General features: G+C 39.5%; 1 protein-coding gene across 4 annotated transcripts in view; it reads left to right on the top strand.

Moving 5' to 3' along the window:
* Positions 1-14,039, top strand: part of ALG5 (ALG5 dolichyl-phosphate beta-glucosyltransferase) — a 47,309-nt gene that overhangs the window by 15,488 nt on the left and 17,782 nt on the right. For all 4 annotated transcript variants that reach the window (XM_039498696.1, XM_039498701.1, XM_039498708.1 and 1 more), the window contains 6 exons: positions 2,247-2,293; positions 3,087-3,155; positions 4,666-4,758; positions 8,104-8,217; positions 9,656-9,715; positions 13,033-13,184. In XM_039498696.1, coding sequence (XP_039354630.1) covers positions 2,247-2,293; positions 3,087-3,155; positions 4,666-4,758; positions 8,104-8,217; positions 9,656-9,715; positions 13,033-13,184 — 535 coding nt within the window. The remainder of the gene's footprint in view (positions 1-2,246; positions 2,294-3,086; positions 3,156-4,665; positions 4,759-8,103; positions 8,218-9,655; positions 9,716-13,032; positions 13,185-14,039) is intronic.

Below are 14,039 nucleotides of genomic sequence, written 5' to 3'. Positions count from 1 at the left end.
AGTCAATAAAATGTCAGGACAATCAGAAGCAAGCACTTCCCAAAGTACCCAGCCAGGTCCAGGCCAATGATTAGCAAAACTATGATTTTCATGTGTGAAAGTCTGAGCAGTTTAAAATGACATTCTACTTTTTTTTTTTTTCTCTCCCCTATTTGGTGTTCTGTAATGTAATTTAAATGAAAATCCAGGATTATAACTGGAATGCAGGGTATTAGTTACCAAGTGTTTGTAACTTTACTTTCATGTGTTTAGGAAATTCTGAATAGTTATTGTGAAATTTCTGTATTATAGTTTAAACAAATTACCAAAACAATTGAAACTGGTGTGATTATATTGCATTATTTTGACAAAATATGCGGAATTTTGCAGAATTTTTTTTTTTTGGCACAGAATCCCTCCAGAAGTAAACTAGGTTGCTTAAAGATTATAAAGGCCACTTTTAGCTGGTCTTTAGTGGCTCTTAAAGTCAGCATGGAGGTTAGGAGTAAAAATGTATCTTTATGGTTTAATTGTTTTAGAATTTTGCATGGTGGAGCCCGTACCAGTGGCTTTAATCAGGCGGAAGGAAGGAAAGAAGAATGGTCTTGTTGTTTAGGAGATACGGATTATTTTCCTGGCTTTGCCATGCACTTCCTGTGTGATCTTGGGCAAGTCAATTAACCTTCAAATGGAAAGATCCTTTTGATGTGAAGGAGCTGGATGCTGTCTACTTATTGTTGGCACTTCAGACCATGTTGTTTTCTTTTCTGTCTCTCTCTCTGCAGAGAGAGCCACCAGGATGCCGTGTATGTATGTCCTCGTCTATGTACAGATCAGCCACAAGAGCAATCATAGAATTCAAGATCAGAAGAGACCATTATGATCAAAATGCAATAAGTGCTGTCTCAGGGTATGTCTAAACTGCAGTGAAAAAACAGGGGCTAGTCCACGCCAGGCGACTTGGGCTCGTAGAACTGGTTCTGCGGGGCTGTTTCGTTGCAGTGTAGACTTCCCAGCTCGTCTGGAGCCTGAGCTCTGAGACCCTCCCACCATACAAGGTCCTAGAACCTAGGCTTCTGCCCGAGCCCAGAAGTCTGTGCTTTAGTGAAACAGCCTCGCAGCCAGAGACCTGTGAGCCTGAGTTGGCTGGCATGAGCTGCTGTGTAGACATACCCTCAGTCGCATATCCTGGCCTGAAACCTTAATAAGAGTGATCCAGGGTACTAGCAGCTGACAGATAGTGTTACTGACATATTTTGCTGTCTTCCGTTAGCTTGCTTAGAAAAAAGGTTGGAGAGCATGTGATGGTTTGCAAGGTCACTAGTGTAGAGTGGTGTTTTCATTAGTATTGGTTGGATTATTGCTTTTTTTCAGAATAGGTAGTAGATTTCCCTCCTCAAAGGAAATTTTACTACCCCCTGATATTGGGGGAGGGAGGAGAGTGCCCCAGATGTTCTGTACTCTTTCTCTGTCTAGGAAGGGCAGGGATTGGAGTCACAGATGATCACCCTGTTTGCAGAAATCAACACTTTTTTGCTGAGGCAATTTGCTCTACCTGACTAACCAGTTGCTGTTAGGTGGCTCATGCTGGTAATATTTAGTGCTCAGCCTAGTGCCTCGGCTAATATACTTTTCCTAATCATATTTCTTTGCATAGTTATTTTGTGCCTGTAATTTAATGTAACCATTTTATTAAAAATTATGCCCAATGTTAAGTACAAACCAGAATTTAAACCCCATAATACTTGTGGTTTTCACTTGTAGAAGTCAAGTCTTTATATTAACAGTAGCACCCAGAGGCTCCTGTCAGGCCCCATAGTGGTAGGCTATGTAAAAACTCGTGAAGAAATGGTCTTTCCTCCCAAAAGACTTTACAATACAAGGCTCCAGTTCTTTGAAGACTTAACATGAGTTTAACATTACACACTGTGAGTAGCTCCAAAGTGCACAAGTCTTTGCAGCATCAGAGCCTGTAAAAATAATTTATTATCTGGGAAGAGGGAAACGGGTATATAGAATTACATAGTGCTAGAGACTGCATAATGATTTTGGTGGCAGAGCTTGGGAGTAAAATACAGATAACCTAACTTTTAGTCCAGATGGGATTAAATTTATAACTGTAATTTTGTTTTTTTGTTTCCATATTTTCAAGTCAATGATATTTTTTTATCTTAAGACCTGACTTCTTTGGGATGTGAAAATATTTTAAATATGCTTTTACTGATGCTTTGGTTAAACCAGCTTTTGTGGTATTTTTTTCCTTCCAGTGCCTCTTATGATGGATGAAGCTTTAGACTATCTTGAAAAAAGACAGGTGTGAAACTTTCATTTTCTCATTGAAAATATAGTATCCTTGTAAGCATATGAAAACAAACTGCCTGTTTGGATTTCTGTGATCTGCCTAGAAGCATTATAGAATTATCCAAATAAAAGATAAGCACTCTATCCTGGCAACATCTTTTCATGAGTTCTTTTCAGACTGTGTGATGGAAGGCAATTTTTACTGAAATATAAAAATTAACTGTTACATCTGGAAGAGACTTGTACCCACATGATACCTATCCGGGATAAACATATAGGGGAGTAAAAGTTAGCTGACGATATTATTTAGACTATCTATTCCCACAAGGTTTTTAAAATCCTGTTTTTCTAACACTGTTACAGTTGGTCACCTGCTTATGAGGCAGCAAGTTTCAGAAAATATGGCATAGTTTGAACTCTTTCTGATCTTTAACGTAAAGGCTACTCAGAGCCTCCAAGTTCACTTCATAGCAATATTGATTTTCAACATTTTATAGTAGCTTAAAAATAAATAAGACTATCCATGATAGAGCAGTTAGCATGTAATATGACAGCATTAGAATAGCATATTGGTAACAGACTGTTATTGCTTTAAGGATGTTTATCATCATAGCAAATTTACAAAATGATATTGGTGCATCTGTTCAAATGTATATTATGACATGAATGAGGAAGAAGGCTCCAGGGGCAAAAAAACATTCTGGTGGCTGAAATTTTGCCCATTTGAATGAGGGCGTGAAGGGAGGTGTGTATGTGTGAAAGACAGAGATTGGACCAAATGCACAATTTCCATTTTTATTTTTAAGAAACGAGATCCTGCGTTCACTTATGAAGTAATAGTTGTTGATGATGGCAGTAAAGATCAGACCGCAAAGGTAAGAAGAGAATATTAAAGTTTCTCACCTGGCAGTCTAAGGGAGCAGATGTGTATCACACTGCTTTAGCTTTTCTAAAATGTATCAAACCTTTACCTTTTGTTCTACACATCTGCTGCTCATTGTTTTTTAATTACCGGTATTTATTTCTCAGATTCCTTCTGCCATTGTTGTCCATGCCATTCATAGGATGACATTCCTATAGCACAGTTATCTTTTTAAGAGATATTGTAACTTGTTCAATTTCCCTCCACAATTCCCTCTGTTCATCCAGTGTGTCTCCTTTCCACAGTCTCACCTCAAGAGCATTGTCCTGTGTGATTTCTGTGATCTGAAACAGCATCACTGTGTCTGCTTCTTCAAATCTCCCCTTCTCTTTCCAGATCTTATCTGAGACCATAATTCTTTCCCATCTAAGCCTCTTAATCTCCCCCAATTCTAAATGTCATTTTATTATTCTGTAAAGTATTTTGGCACAGTTTGTGTAGAACTTGTTATACAGCATAAAGTTTTGTATTAGTTTAGAAACATTAATACTGAAGTATTAAGGATAAGATTTTCAACAATATTCTGCTTTCCTCTGCTTCTGTTGAAGTTAATGGGAGTCTTACCATTGACTTCAGTGGGAGCAGAGTCAGTCCAGCTCTGAGCAGCTTCTGAAAATACCACTCTAGATTTATGTCTAGGTTAGCCACTAGCATGCCTACTTCTGTTTCAGTTTTTCCTTTCAAGCTTTCCTGATAAGGTTATGTGTCCTTTTATGCATATGTGTTCAGTAGCTTACTAACCTGTTTACTACCCCCAGTGTCAATGATGGATGAATCATATTATCTCTTATGTAGTAGTGTATAAAGATTGAAAAGCCCTCAAAGTAGTAGCCATTGTCTGTCTTGTACAGTGATGAACATGTCTAGCCTTCTAAGACAGAGGTGATCTGCACTTTCATGCCGGACTACTCGAACACTGACATTGCTTTGAGCTGATGCTCAACTTTATTAAATATTTATGACACTGTAGTCTCTTAGGGCCCCATTATGCCAGAAGAAAAATATGATGACAAGCACTATGTAAAAGCAATTCATGTCTCAAAGCACTTACCGTTTTAATTCTAAAAGCAGACATAGCAATGAAACAAATGGGAGACAGGTAACAGTAGTGAAAGCATGTTTTTCATAGACTAGCTTTGTGCACTGGTATAAATACGTGTTGTATGGTTTTCTAGCTTTATCTTTGGCAGGTGGGGTGAAGGGGATTTAGGACAGCCATAGCTATCCTCTATGACCACTACCTGATTTTATTCTTCTTGTTTCTTCAGTTTTCTGGCTGTTAACCTTCTTACTCTTTTTAGTTTCCTAAACAGACTTCAACTCTGCACTGGACAATATATTTCCATTTTATGCAGATTGAAGTGGTAACAATGCTATTGAAGAAAAAGGAATGGAAGAATAAATCTCTATCTTCCACTTGAGGTTCTAGTTTTGTTTTATTTTGACTTTCATATGTCTTACAGGTTGCAATGAAGTACTGCAAGAAATATGGAAGTGACAAAGTACGAGTCCTAACATTGGTAAAAAATCGGGGAAAAGGTGGAGCTGTCAGAATGGTAATGAATACTTTCAATCCTTCTCTGTTTTGAACTAATTCTAGTCTTGCCAAAATAAGCAGATCTCGTGTGGATTTAATTTAATTTAAAGATTTTTAGATTAATAAAACCATTTTGAAAAATATTAAATACATCTCTACCTCGATATAACACTGTCCTCGGGAGCCAAAAAAATCTTACTGTGTTATAGGTGAAACTGCGTTATATCAAACTTGCTTTGATCCACTGGAGTGTGCAGCCCCGCCCTCCCCGGATCACTGCTTTACCACGTTATATCCGAATTCGTGTTGTATCGGGTTGCATTATATCGAGGTAGAGGTATACTTCCATAAATCTTCAGTGCAAAAATGTACAAAATATAAACTCATTGCAAGGATTTGATAACACTTTGAGTAATAACACTGAAGAATTTTTTTCAGATGAGAATTTAAATTAAAGCCAAACTACATTGATTAGTTAATTTAGAACTAGCTCTTCAGTGCAAAAAAAACAAAAACAAAAAACCCCTTATAAGATTAAAATCAAGCTCCAGTAATAAGATAAGTAAATATAGATATTCCTCTCCAGATTATAGTTTTGATATTTAGAAATTGAATAAGGAATTAAGGCCAAGGTCCAGCAAAGTTTTGCTTAAATGTGTGTAGTCCCTCTGAAGTCAGCTGGGCTTGATTTTGATGGGGCATAATGTGTGTATTTCATATATTAACTTACAAATAGATATTTCTCTTCACAAGAGAAAATATATTAGTGTGTGTAATTATGTAATTGTTCAGAGTGAGTGAATGATACTTCATTGCACTGTATTGTTTTGACTTAAAAGGACTGCATCAGTCTTGGGTTGTGAGCCGTGAATTCAGATAATAGGTGACTATAAAGAGTAAAAATAAAACTTTTCTCTCATGTTGTCAATACACTTCATTTATTATTTCTAGAATCTTTCTTCATGCATTTATTTTTTTCAAAGATCATCATACAAAAGCTACATCTATAACTTATCTGTCTAGCCTAAGGTTTTTATATGGTGAACGTAAGAATGGCGATACTGGGTCAGACCAGTGGTCCATCTAGCCCAGTATACTGTCTTCCAACAGTGGCCAATGCCAGGTGCTTCAGAGGGAGTGAACAGAACAGGCAATCATCAAGAGATCCATCTCCTGTCATCTACTCCCAGCTTCTGGCAGTTAGAGGCTAGGGACACTTAGAGCATGGGGTTGCATCCCTGACCATCCTGGCTAATAGCCATTGATGGACTTATCCTCCATGGACTTATCTAGTTGGGTTTTTATTGTTATTATTATTATATCCCTGTTATAGTTTTAGCCTTCACAACGTCCTCTGGGAATGAGTTCCACAGGTTGACTGTGTGTTGTGTGCAGAAGTACTTCCTTTTGTTTGTTTTATACCTGATGCCTATTAATTTCATTGGGTGACCCCTAGTTCTTGTGTTATGTGAAGGAGTAAATAACACTTCCTTATTCACTTTCTCCACACCAGTGGTTTTCAACCAGGGGTATGCAGAGGTCTTCCGGGGATATGTCAACTTATCTAGATCTGTTTCTCAACTGGGAGGGGCAAAAGGGGAGTCACAAGTAGAGGGCAGCCATTATGGAGTGGCAAGCAGGGCAATTGCCCAGGGTCCCACGCCACAGGGGGCCCCACAAAGCTAAGTTTCATGCTTCAGCCCTGGGTAAGTGGTGGACGGGGCTCCTGAAAGGGTTATGGTAGTCTGGAAAGGTTGAGAACCATTGCTCCACACCAGTCAAGATTTTATAGACCTCTGTCATATCCCCTCTTACTCATCTGTTTTCCAAGCTGAAAAGTCCTGGTCTTTTTCATCTCTCCTCATACGGAAGCTGTTTCCATACCCCTAATCATTTTTGTTGCCTTTCTCTGTACCTTTTCCAATTCTAATATCTTATTTAAGGAGGGGTGACCAGATCTGCATGCAATATTCAAGATGTGGGCATACCATGGATTTATATAAAGGCATTATGATATAGAATCCATGGTGCCTATGATTATAGTATTTAGGTAGTACATGGAACAAAAAAGCAGAGAAGTTCTTTGGTTTTGTTTTGTTTTCTCAATTCTTCCAGGTGAACGAGCATGACTTTGTGTGGGATATTTTAATATTGAACTGCAGGGAATGTTCTCATTCACTAGTGCCTCTGCCCACTTGCTTGAGAGAAAGAGAGAGAGTTTATTCTTTGTGTAGTGCATATGTGAGGTGTTTGTACTGCTGTATGTAGCAGGCAGGAAGAGTGTGAATGGTGCATGACCACCAGAGAATATACCCCCATCAGCATTATACTTTCCATCAGCATTGTGGAAAAAAGATGATTATGGTTTACACTTTGCATAGATGATAGAACTGCGGCAGTGCTTTTAATTGGCTTTAGTACATAGCTGTTGGTTTGAGAGTCTTAGAAATTAATTAGAAGGTCAGTAAATCCAGGAAATCTCTGCTTTTATATTTTTAAAAAAACATTTAGACCCTCTGTTTAATTTTACTTGAAATGGAAGATTTCATGTTTCTTTCTGAGTTAGAGCATACATCATCTTGGGTAGGACAGTGAGGGTATATTCTGGATGTATCGTCAAGAGCCTGCAACACACTCTGTACAGAGTTAAGCATGTATGGTGGCAACAAGCACAAATGCCCTTGTGCATCTGCACATGTCATATAGCACCTAGAATATGATGGAGCCAAGCTCCAGGTCTGCTGCAGTTGTTGCCCCAAGCTAACTGCAGTTATGTTGTACTTTATCTTTCTCAGATACATTTTAGAGATTTGGCTCTTGAAGATGTATTAGGAGGTAGCATCCCACATCCTATCCCAATGCTGCATGCTTTGTCCAAGGAACATGGATCAAGTGACGAGGAAAAACTGTACAGTGATTAGGCAGCTGGTGTGCTTTGACAGCTGTTTATCATGCTGACCAGTACTGCCTCATTGTTTCCTTCTGCTCCCCCGTCTGTTTATTGTATCCACTTGTCTCTTGTCTTACATACTTAGATTGTAAGCTCTGTGAGTCAGGGACCGTCATTTTGTTATTTGTACAGTGTCTAACACAATGGGGCCCTGATCAGTGGTTCAGGCACCTAGGCACAGCTGTATTACAAATTAATAACCTTGAACACTTGTTTTTTTATCAACAAAATGTCAACATAGGAAATTGCAGGTTCACCTGTTTGTTTAGTTTAATTCCTTTCTAGATTTCTATTCAGGTTAACGTTTTAGGGATTTGCTTTCTTAATTTAGACTCCTGGGGCCTGGAAGCTAGTTTATCATGATGAAAATTTATTTGTATTAGTGCAGGTTTTAACTTGCTGTTTCATCTGCAGGGTGTCTTCAGCTGTCGAGGGGGAAAAATCCTTATGGCTGATGCAGATGGAGCCACAAAGTTTGCAGATATTGAAAAAGTAGAAGAGGGTCTTAGAAATCTCCAGCCATGGCCAGTAAGTATAAGCTTCTGTCACTTTAGCTGAAGCAGTTTGTATGTGGACTCATAGTTGCATTTCTCTTTATTAACAAGTTTCTTGCATACATACTGAGAATCTTTAAGATATGCTTAACTTTAACTTGACATCAGTGGAACTACTTATAGTGCATCAAGTTAAGCATGTGCTTTTTTTTTTTCTTTTTCTATTCAGGATCAGGAGCCTTAATTTGCACATTTTGACACTTGTGCTATCTCTTTCATCGAGTCTTTAAACTTTTGTGGGATCCATGTGTTTTATGTTGAGCCCTTTTTTCTTTCCAGTATCATAGCTCACTGTGCTGCCTACTTATTTAAAAATTTGCTTTCTCTACCCTTATTAATTTGATATGTTGCTTAACCTAATTTCCCCTCTCATTATTTTGAGAATGACTCTTTATTTTATTCTAATTGGTCTATTTCCTGTTAGCAGATGGCTAACTTTTAATTTGCAGATGTCAGTTCATTCAGACTGTGTCCTCTCTGAAGACCAAATAAGTCATGTCGGATCACAGTGTATTCCTGAATAGGGTAACAGTGGCACTTAGAGTTGCTTGACTTGAAGAAACTCATTTTCAGTTACCATGGTGCTTAAAGACAAGTTGATGTGGAACCTGTAACTAGCCCCAAAATGGAGGGAGCAATATGTAACTTCTATACTTAGCTTTTTTTCCTCCCCGATTTGTACCCCCTTGTTGTTACAAAGCAGTCACTGAATTATGTTTAAAATAACCATTTGGTCAAACAGATAAAGTTCCGACCCCACTAGATGGCGCTAATTGATTAACATACCTTTTAAATTTGTGTGCTATTGAAAAGGCAGCAAGCCTTAGTTCTTCAGAATTTTCCTAAAGACATTACAAGAATCATTTCAAAAGTAGTAATGTGAGTAATTTTAATACAGGCCATTGGAAGTGCCTCTTACAGTTTAACTGGGGCTTAGAGATATGACATTCCTACACAAATAAAATATTGCCATAACAGCAAAATCAAGTCTTCTGTTCTGTTACCCGTTCCCTATTGCAAATCTTAGGCCAAACATACCCATACATATTAAGTGTAACTAGATACTTTGTCTGCACTGTGAAATAAATTCTCTGTCTGAAAAGCTCAGAGACATTCTTATTCCTGAACAAGACCTGAATCTGAGCTTTTCATATACAAAATGTAATAAGCTTTAGAGAATCCATAAAATGTAGAAAGGCTTCATTATATCTACACATTCAAACAATAAGATTTGTGTAACGTGCCAAACGCAGACATTTCTATTGCTTTGACAAATTTAGTGGACAAGATTAAGCTATCATGATGCTTTAAGATTTCACATAAAAACCTGAATAGAAGAAGCCAGTGATTCAGAAAACACTAGTGGTGGTGTAGTTAGCTTCCAGTTCTCTTATGTGTGTGCTCCTTTGCAGGACCAGATGGCTATTGCCTGTGGCTCTCGAGCCCATTTGGAACAGGACTCAATAGCACAGGTAAGTTTCTCTTTCCTCGTCTGAACTAGACTCCTAGAACTGCTGTTTTTTCATTAACATTCCAGTTTGTAAATTAAATCAAGACACACAAAATGAATGATAGTTGGGAAGGCAGTTGCCATGAGCCTAGCAATAGTCCAACATGACTGAAAGCTCTCTGTTCCCAGAGTTCAAACACCACCAGCAGGAAGTGTGAGCTAGATTTCAGCTAACAGGGATTTAAATCAGTTGCTCCAGCAGAGGATGGGACTTTTGGTCCCAAACGCAACCGACAGCATGTGTGTACAAATTTGTCCAACATGAAACCAAAAAGGGCATATACTATAATCATTGAGTGGAGAGCTTTAGGCACAGTACATTCAAGCAGATGCTTTGGAAGCCCTGTGGTTCTACAATTGCTCTGCAGCTCATAGGCTGGAACAGTCTCTTCACACACATGCACAGGGTCTTCAAGTACTGGGATGACAGGGAGAAGCAACTGACAGCTTGACTTTAATTTCTTTCCTTTCAGTCCAACAATTTGTTACTCTTCAACTCTTAAGACCTGAGTGAGTGGTAAACGTTTTGTTATAAGTAGTAATAAAATGTTTGAAAGGGTATCACAATTCTCTTGCAATCAACATTATGAAAATTAATTTCATGTTAATGAGTGAAGGGGAAGACCTCACCCACCACTCAGACTTGCCCCAGCAAATGTACATTTGGAATTCAGAACTTCTAGCAAACATAGCCAATTTGGAAAACTTGCATTTCTTTGCCTGCCTTTAATTGAGAATCACTTGCAATGCAAGTGCCTTCCTAAAGCTCCTTGCTACAGCTATGCCCTGGAAGACTCTCGGATTAAAATTGGAGAGGCCAAGACTGCCTCACGGGTCTCATGCTTGCACGTTTCCAAAATTACTACAAATGACAAGAAGTGAATGTTGCTTCTTCTGGTGGAGTATGCATACAGGGGAAATGAGCATTGTGTTTAGTCTTGAATGAGTTCCAGGCAAGGAGCCTCTGAAAAGATCCTTGAGAGAAGTCTACAAGGTTTGTTTTGTGGAAATATCGGTAACCTGTATGAAAGCAGAATTTCAATATGAACAGGAAAACGGCAGTAGAATAGAGTATTGAATACACACTAGACAAAACAACTTAGTATGTGACTGTTATGCAACAAACTTGCATCAGCGCGCAATCTCGTCTTACATCAGTTTTACTGATGTTTTGGCAGACTGTAGTTGACATAGCACAGACATTGCACTTATATTGCAACAAACACATTGCTGGACTAATTTCTCTAACATCGTTAGATGAACTCATAATGCTGGATTTTCTCTAGAACAAGCTATGTTTACACTAGCGCGTGATACTTAAAATCATTCTAAAATGTATACAAAATACTGAAATAGCTGCAAAAGTCCAAGAGGAGATAAAATGGAGTTCAAATCCTGGTATATCGTCTACTTTTCCCCAGTGCTTAATTTGTAATGAAAGAGCTGCTGGGGCTCAAGCTATTTTTTTACATTCATAACTCGTGCAGCAAGCCCAAAGGTGCCAGGGCTATGAACTGCTAAGCCTAGAGGTACCGGGTCTCTGCCCTGGCACAAATTAAGCACTGCTTTTCCCTCTGGATTATCTAATAGTGTTAGGGATCTAGTCTCCTATCAACGCGTGGGCATAGTTTGCATCATAGTTGACAAGAAACCCTGAAGCTCTCTCAGTAATGGGACTAAATCCTGGACCCTGTGTTGACAACATGAATGGCTACAGAAAACCATTACCGTCTACATATGCTGTCTTTGCACCAGACCAACTAATCCTGGGGATGGTTGGGCCTGATGACTATAGAACAGTGGTCGCCAAACTGGGGTGAACCCCCCCAGGGGGTGTGCGGGGAAGGGCACAGTGGGGCTTGGGCCAGCCCCCACCGGGGGCAGGGATAGAATGCCACCCAGACCCACTCTGCCCCCAGCCGCACCCGGCTGTGGCCCCAACTGCTGGCTTCTGCCGCAGCTCCACTCCCAGCCTGGCCCCAGCATCAGCCCCTGGCCGCAGCTGTGGCCCCAGCATCGACCCCTTTACCCCTATCTGCACCCCACCCCCGGGAGCCACGGCCCTGCTCTCAGCCCCAGCTCTCAGGGGGGTTGGGGGCACAGACAGGGCAAGGGGGGGTGATGTGAAACATTTGGGGACCGCTGACATAGAGGGTGGAGGGGCTCTCTGATTCTGTGGTCATGTGATAACCTGCTGAGGTGAGGGATCATATACAAATGAACTCCCTTCAAGTGCATCCAGCTCCCTCTTTCCGTCACCAGGTTTCTGGTGGGAGATAGGGGAGAAGAACTGAGCTTGAATAAAAGAAATCCAGCAATGAGCAAATAAAAGGATACTGTTTTGGTGATGGTGGGGTGGGGAGTTGTTGTTCTTTTAAGGCCTGACATAAAGCTACCTTTAATTTACATATTAAAATCTTTTTACACCTTAGGTAAACTTGTTTTAAATTTTTTAAATCTTCGCTTCCAAAAACCAATTTTAAACGTGTTTGTATGTTCAAAACAAAAATCATACTGTGATGATTATGTCCTAGTATGTCTATGTAATTCTACTTCAGTGATCTATACCAAGTTCTGTATGTGTGTTTGTTTAAATTTGAGTAATGGAAACAAAACTTTAAAATACATAGTTGCAATGTATGTTGCACGTCTGTTAGTCTATAAGGTGCCACAGGACTCTTGGCTGCTTTTACAGATCCAGACTTACACGGCTACCCCTCTGATAGTTGCAATAAGGATCCCCTTCTGTACTGTAACATACACCATTATTGTAAAGTTACATGTGTAGCCTAAAACGATTCAAATTTAGAGCTGGCTGAAATATTTTTGCCTAAATAAAATTTCAGCAAAATATGGTGGTTCATAAAAGCTAAAACATTTTGTAGAGACATCAGTTTCCACAAAACTTTTGTTTTGGGGTGGCGGAGGAAGGAGACCCTACAGATGGGTGTTTAGGGTCTTGGCCTGGGATTTGGGACACCCAGATTCAAGTCCATGCTCTGCCTGATTTGGCACGATCTGGGATGAAAAACTGTTCTGAATCAGGCAAAGCATGGACTTAGAGCTGGGTCTGCCACATCCCAGGGGAGATCCTGAGTGTGACTGTCTGACACACCTCCCCCCCACCACAATTCTCCTTTTGTTCCAGTGCGGAACAAACACACGTTTCTAACCTCAAAATTGTCATGAAGTGGAATTCTCATCCTCTATTCAAATCCATTCAGATGTTCCTTTTGTCATATAAATGAAAACATCTAATTTCTTGGCTTTTGTTCACAGCGCTCTTACTTCCGAACTCTTCTCATGTATGGGTTCCACTTCCTAGTATGGTTCCTCTGTGTCAAGGAAATCAGGGACACTCAATGTGGGTTTAAACTGTTAACCAGAGAAGCGGCCTCACGGACTTTCTCAGCTCTTCATATAGAACGCTGGTAAGTTCTTTCGTTTAGCTTAAATTATTTTTTCTATTTTTAATTTTTATAGCAGTTGATTGAAGTTGTGAAAATGTAACTCCCACATGGAAACTGCAATAAACAATTCGTGCGGATATAAAAACAATTGCTCAGTCAGTTTTAATCAGTTCTAGTACTTGCTTTTTGTATTGCAGTTCACATTTCTTATTGTTTTAAACTATTACATGTTGCAAAGCAATTTTATATTAAGAACTACATTATAGAATATAGTTGGATATTTGGATGTATTTCTATTAACTCCATTACCCTTCTTGGGGTACGTTTACACTACCCGCCAAATCAGCGGGTAGTGATCGATATATCGGAGATCGATTTATTGTATGTAGTGTAGACATAATAAATCGATCCCTGATCGCTCTCCCGTCAACTGCTGAACTCCAGCTCGGCAAGAGGCGGAAGCAAAGTCAACGGGGGAGCCGCAGCATGCCGCGAGGACGCAAAGTAAGTAATTTTAATTTGATCTAAGATACGTCGACTTCAGCTACGCTATTCTTGTAGCTGAAGTTGCGCATCTTAGATCGACACCCTCCCCGTGTAGACCAGGCCTTAGAAATGTAGCACTGGAAGAGATTTCAAGAAATCAAGTACAGCCTGTATGCTGAGGCAGGACCAAGTAAATCTGGACCATCTCTGATAGGTGTTCCTCTAACCAGTTCTTAAAAACCTCCAATGATGGGGATTCCACAACCTCCCTTGGAAGCCTATTCCAAAGCTTAACTACCCATATAATTAGATTAGATTAGGTTAGATATTTGGAAAAAAAAAATTTGTAATTCTCTCTTGCTTCAGATTAAGTCCATTACTTCTTGTCCT

Source organism: Mauremys reevesii, linkage group 1, assembly GCF_016161935.1.
Source record: "Mauremys reevesii isolate NIE-2019 linkage group 1, ASM1616193v1, whole genome shotgun sequence".
Taxonomy (NCBI): domain Eukaryota; kingdom Metazoa; phylum Chordata; order Testudines; family Geoemydidae; genus Mauremys; species Mauremys reevesii.
Note: the sequence above shows the minus strand (reverse complement) of the source record. Positions and strands in the feature narration are given on the sequence as shown.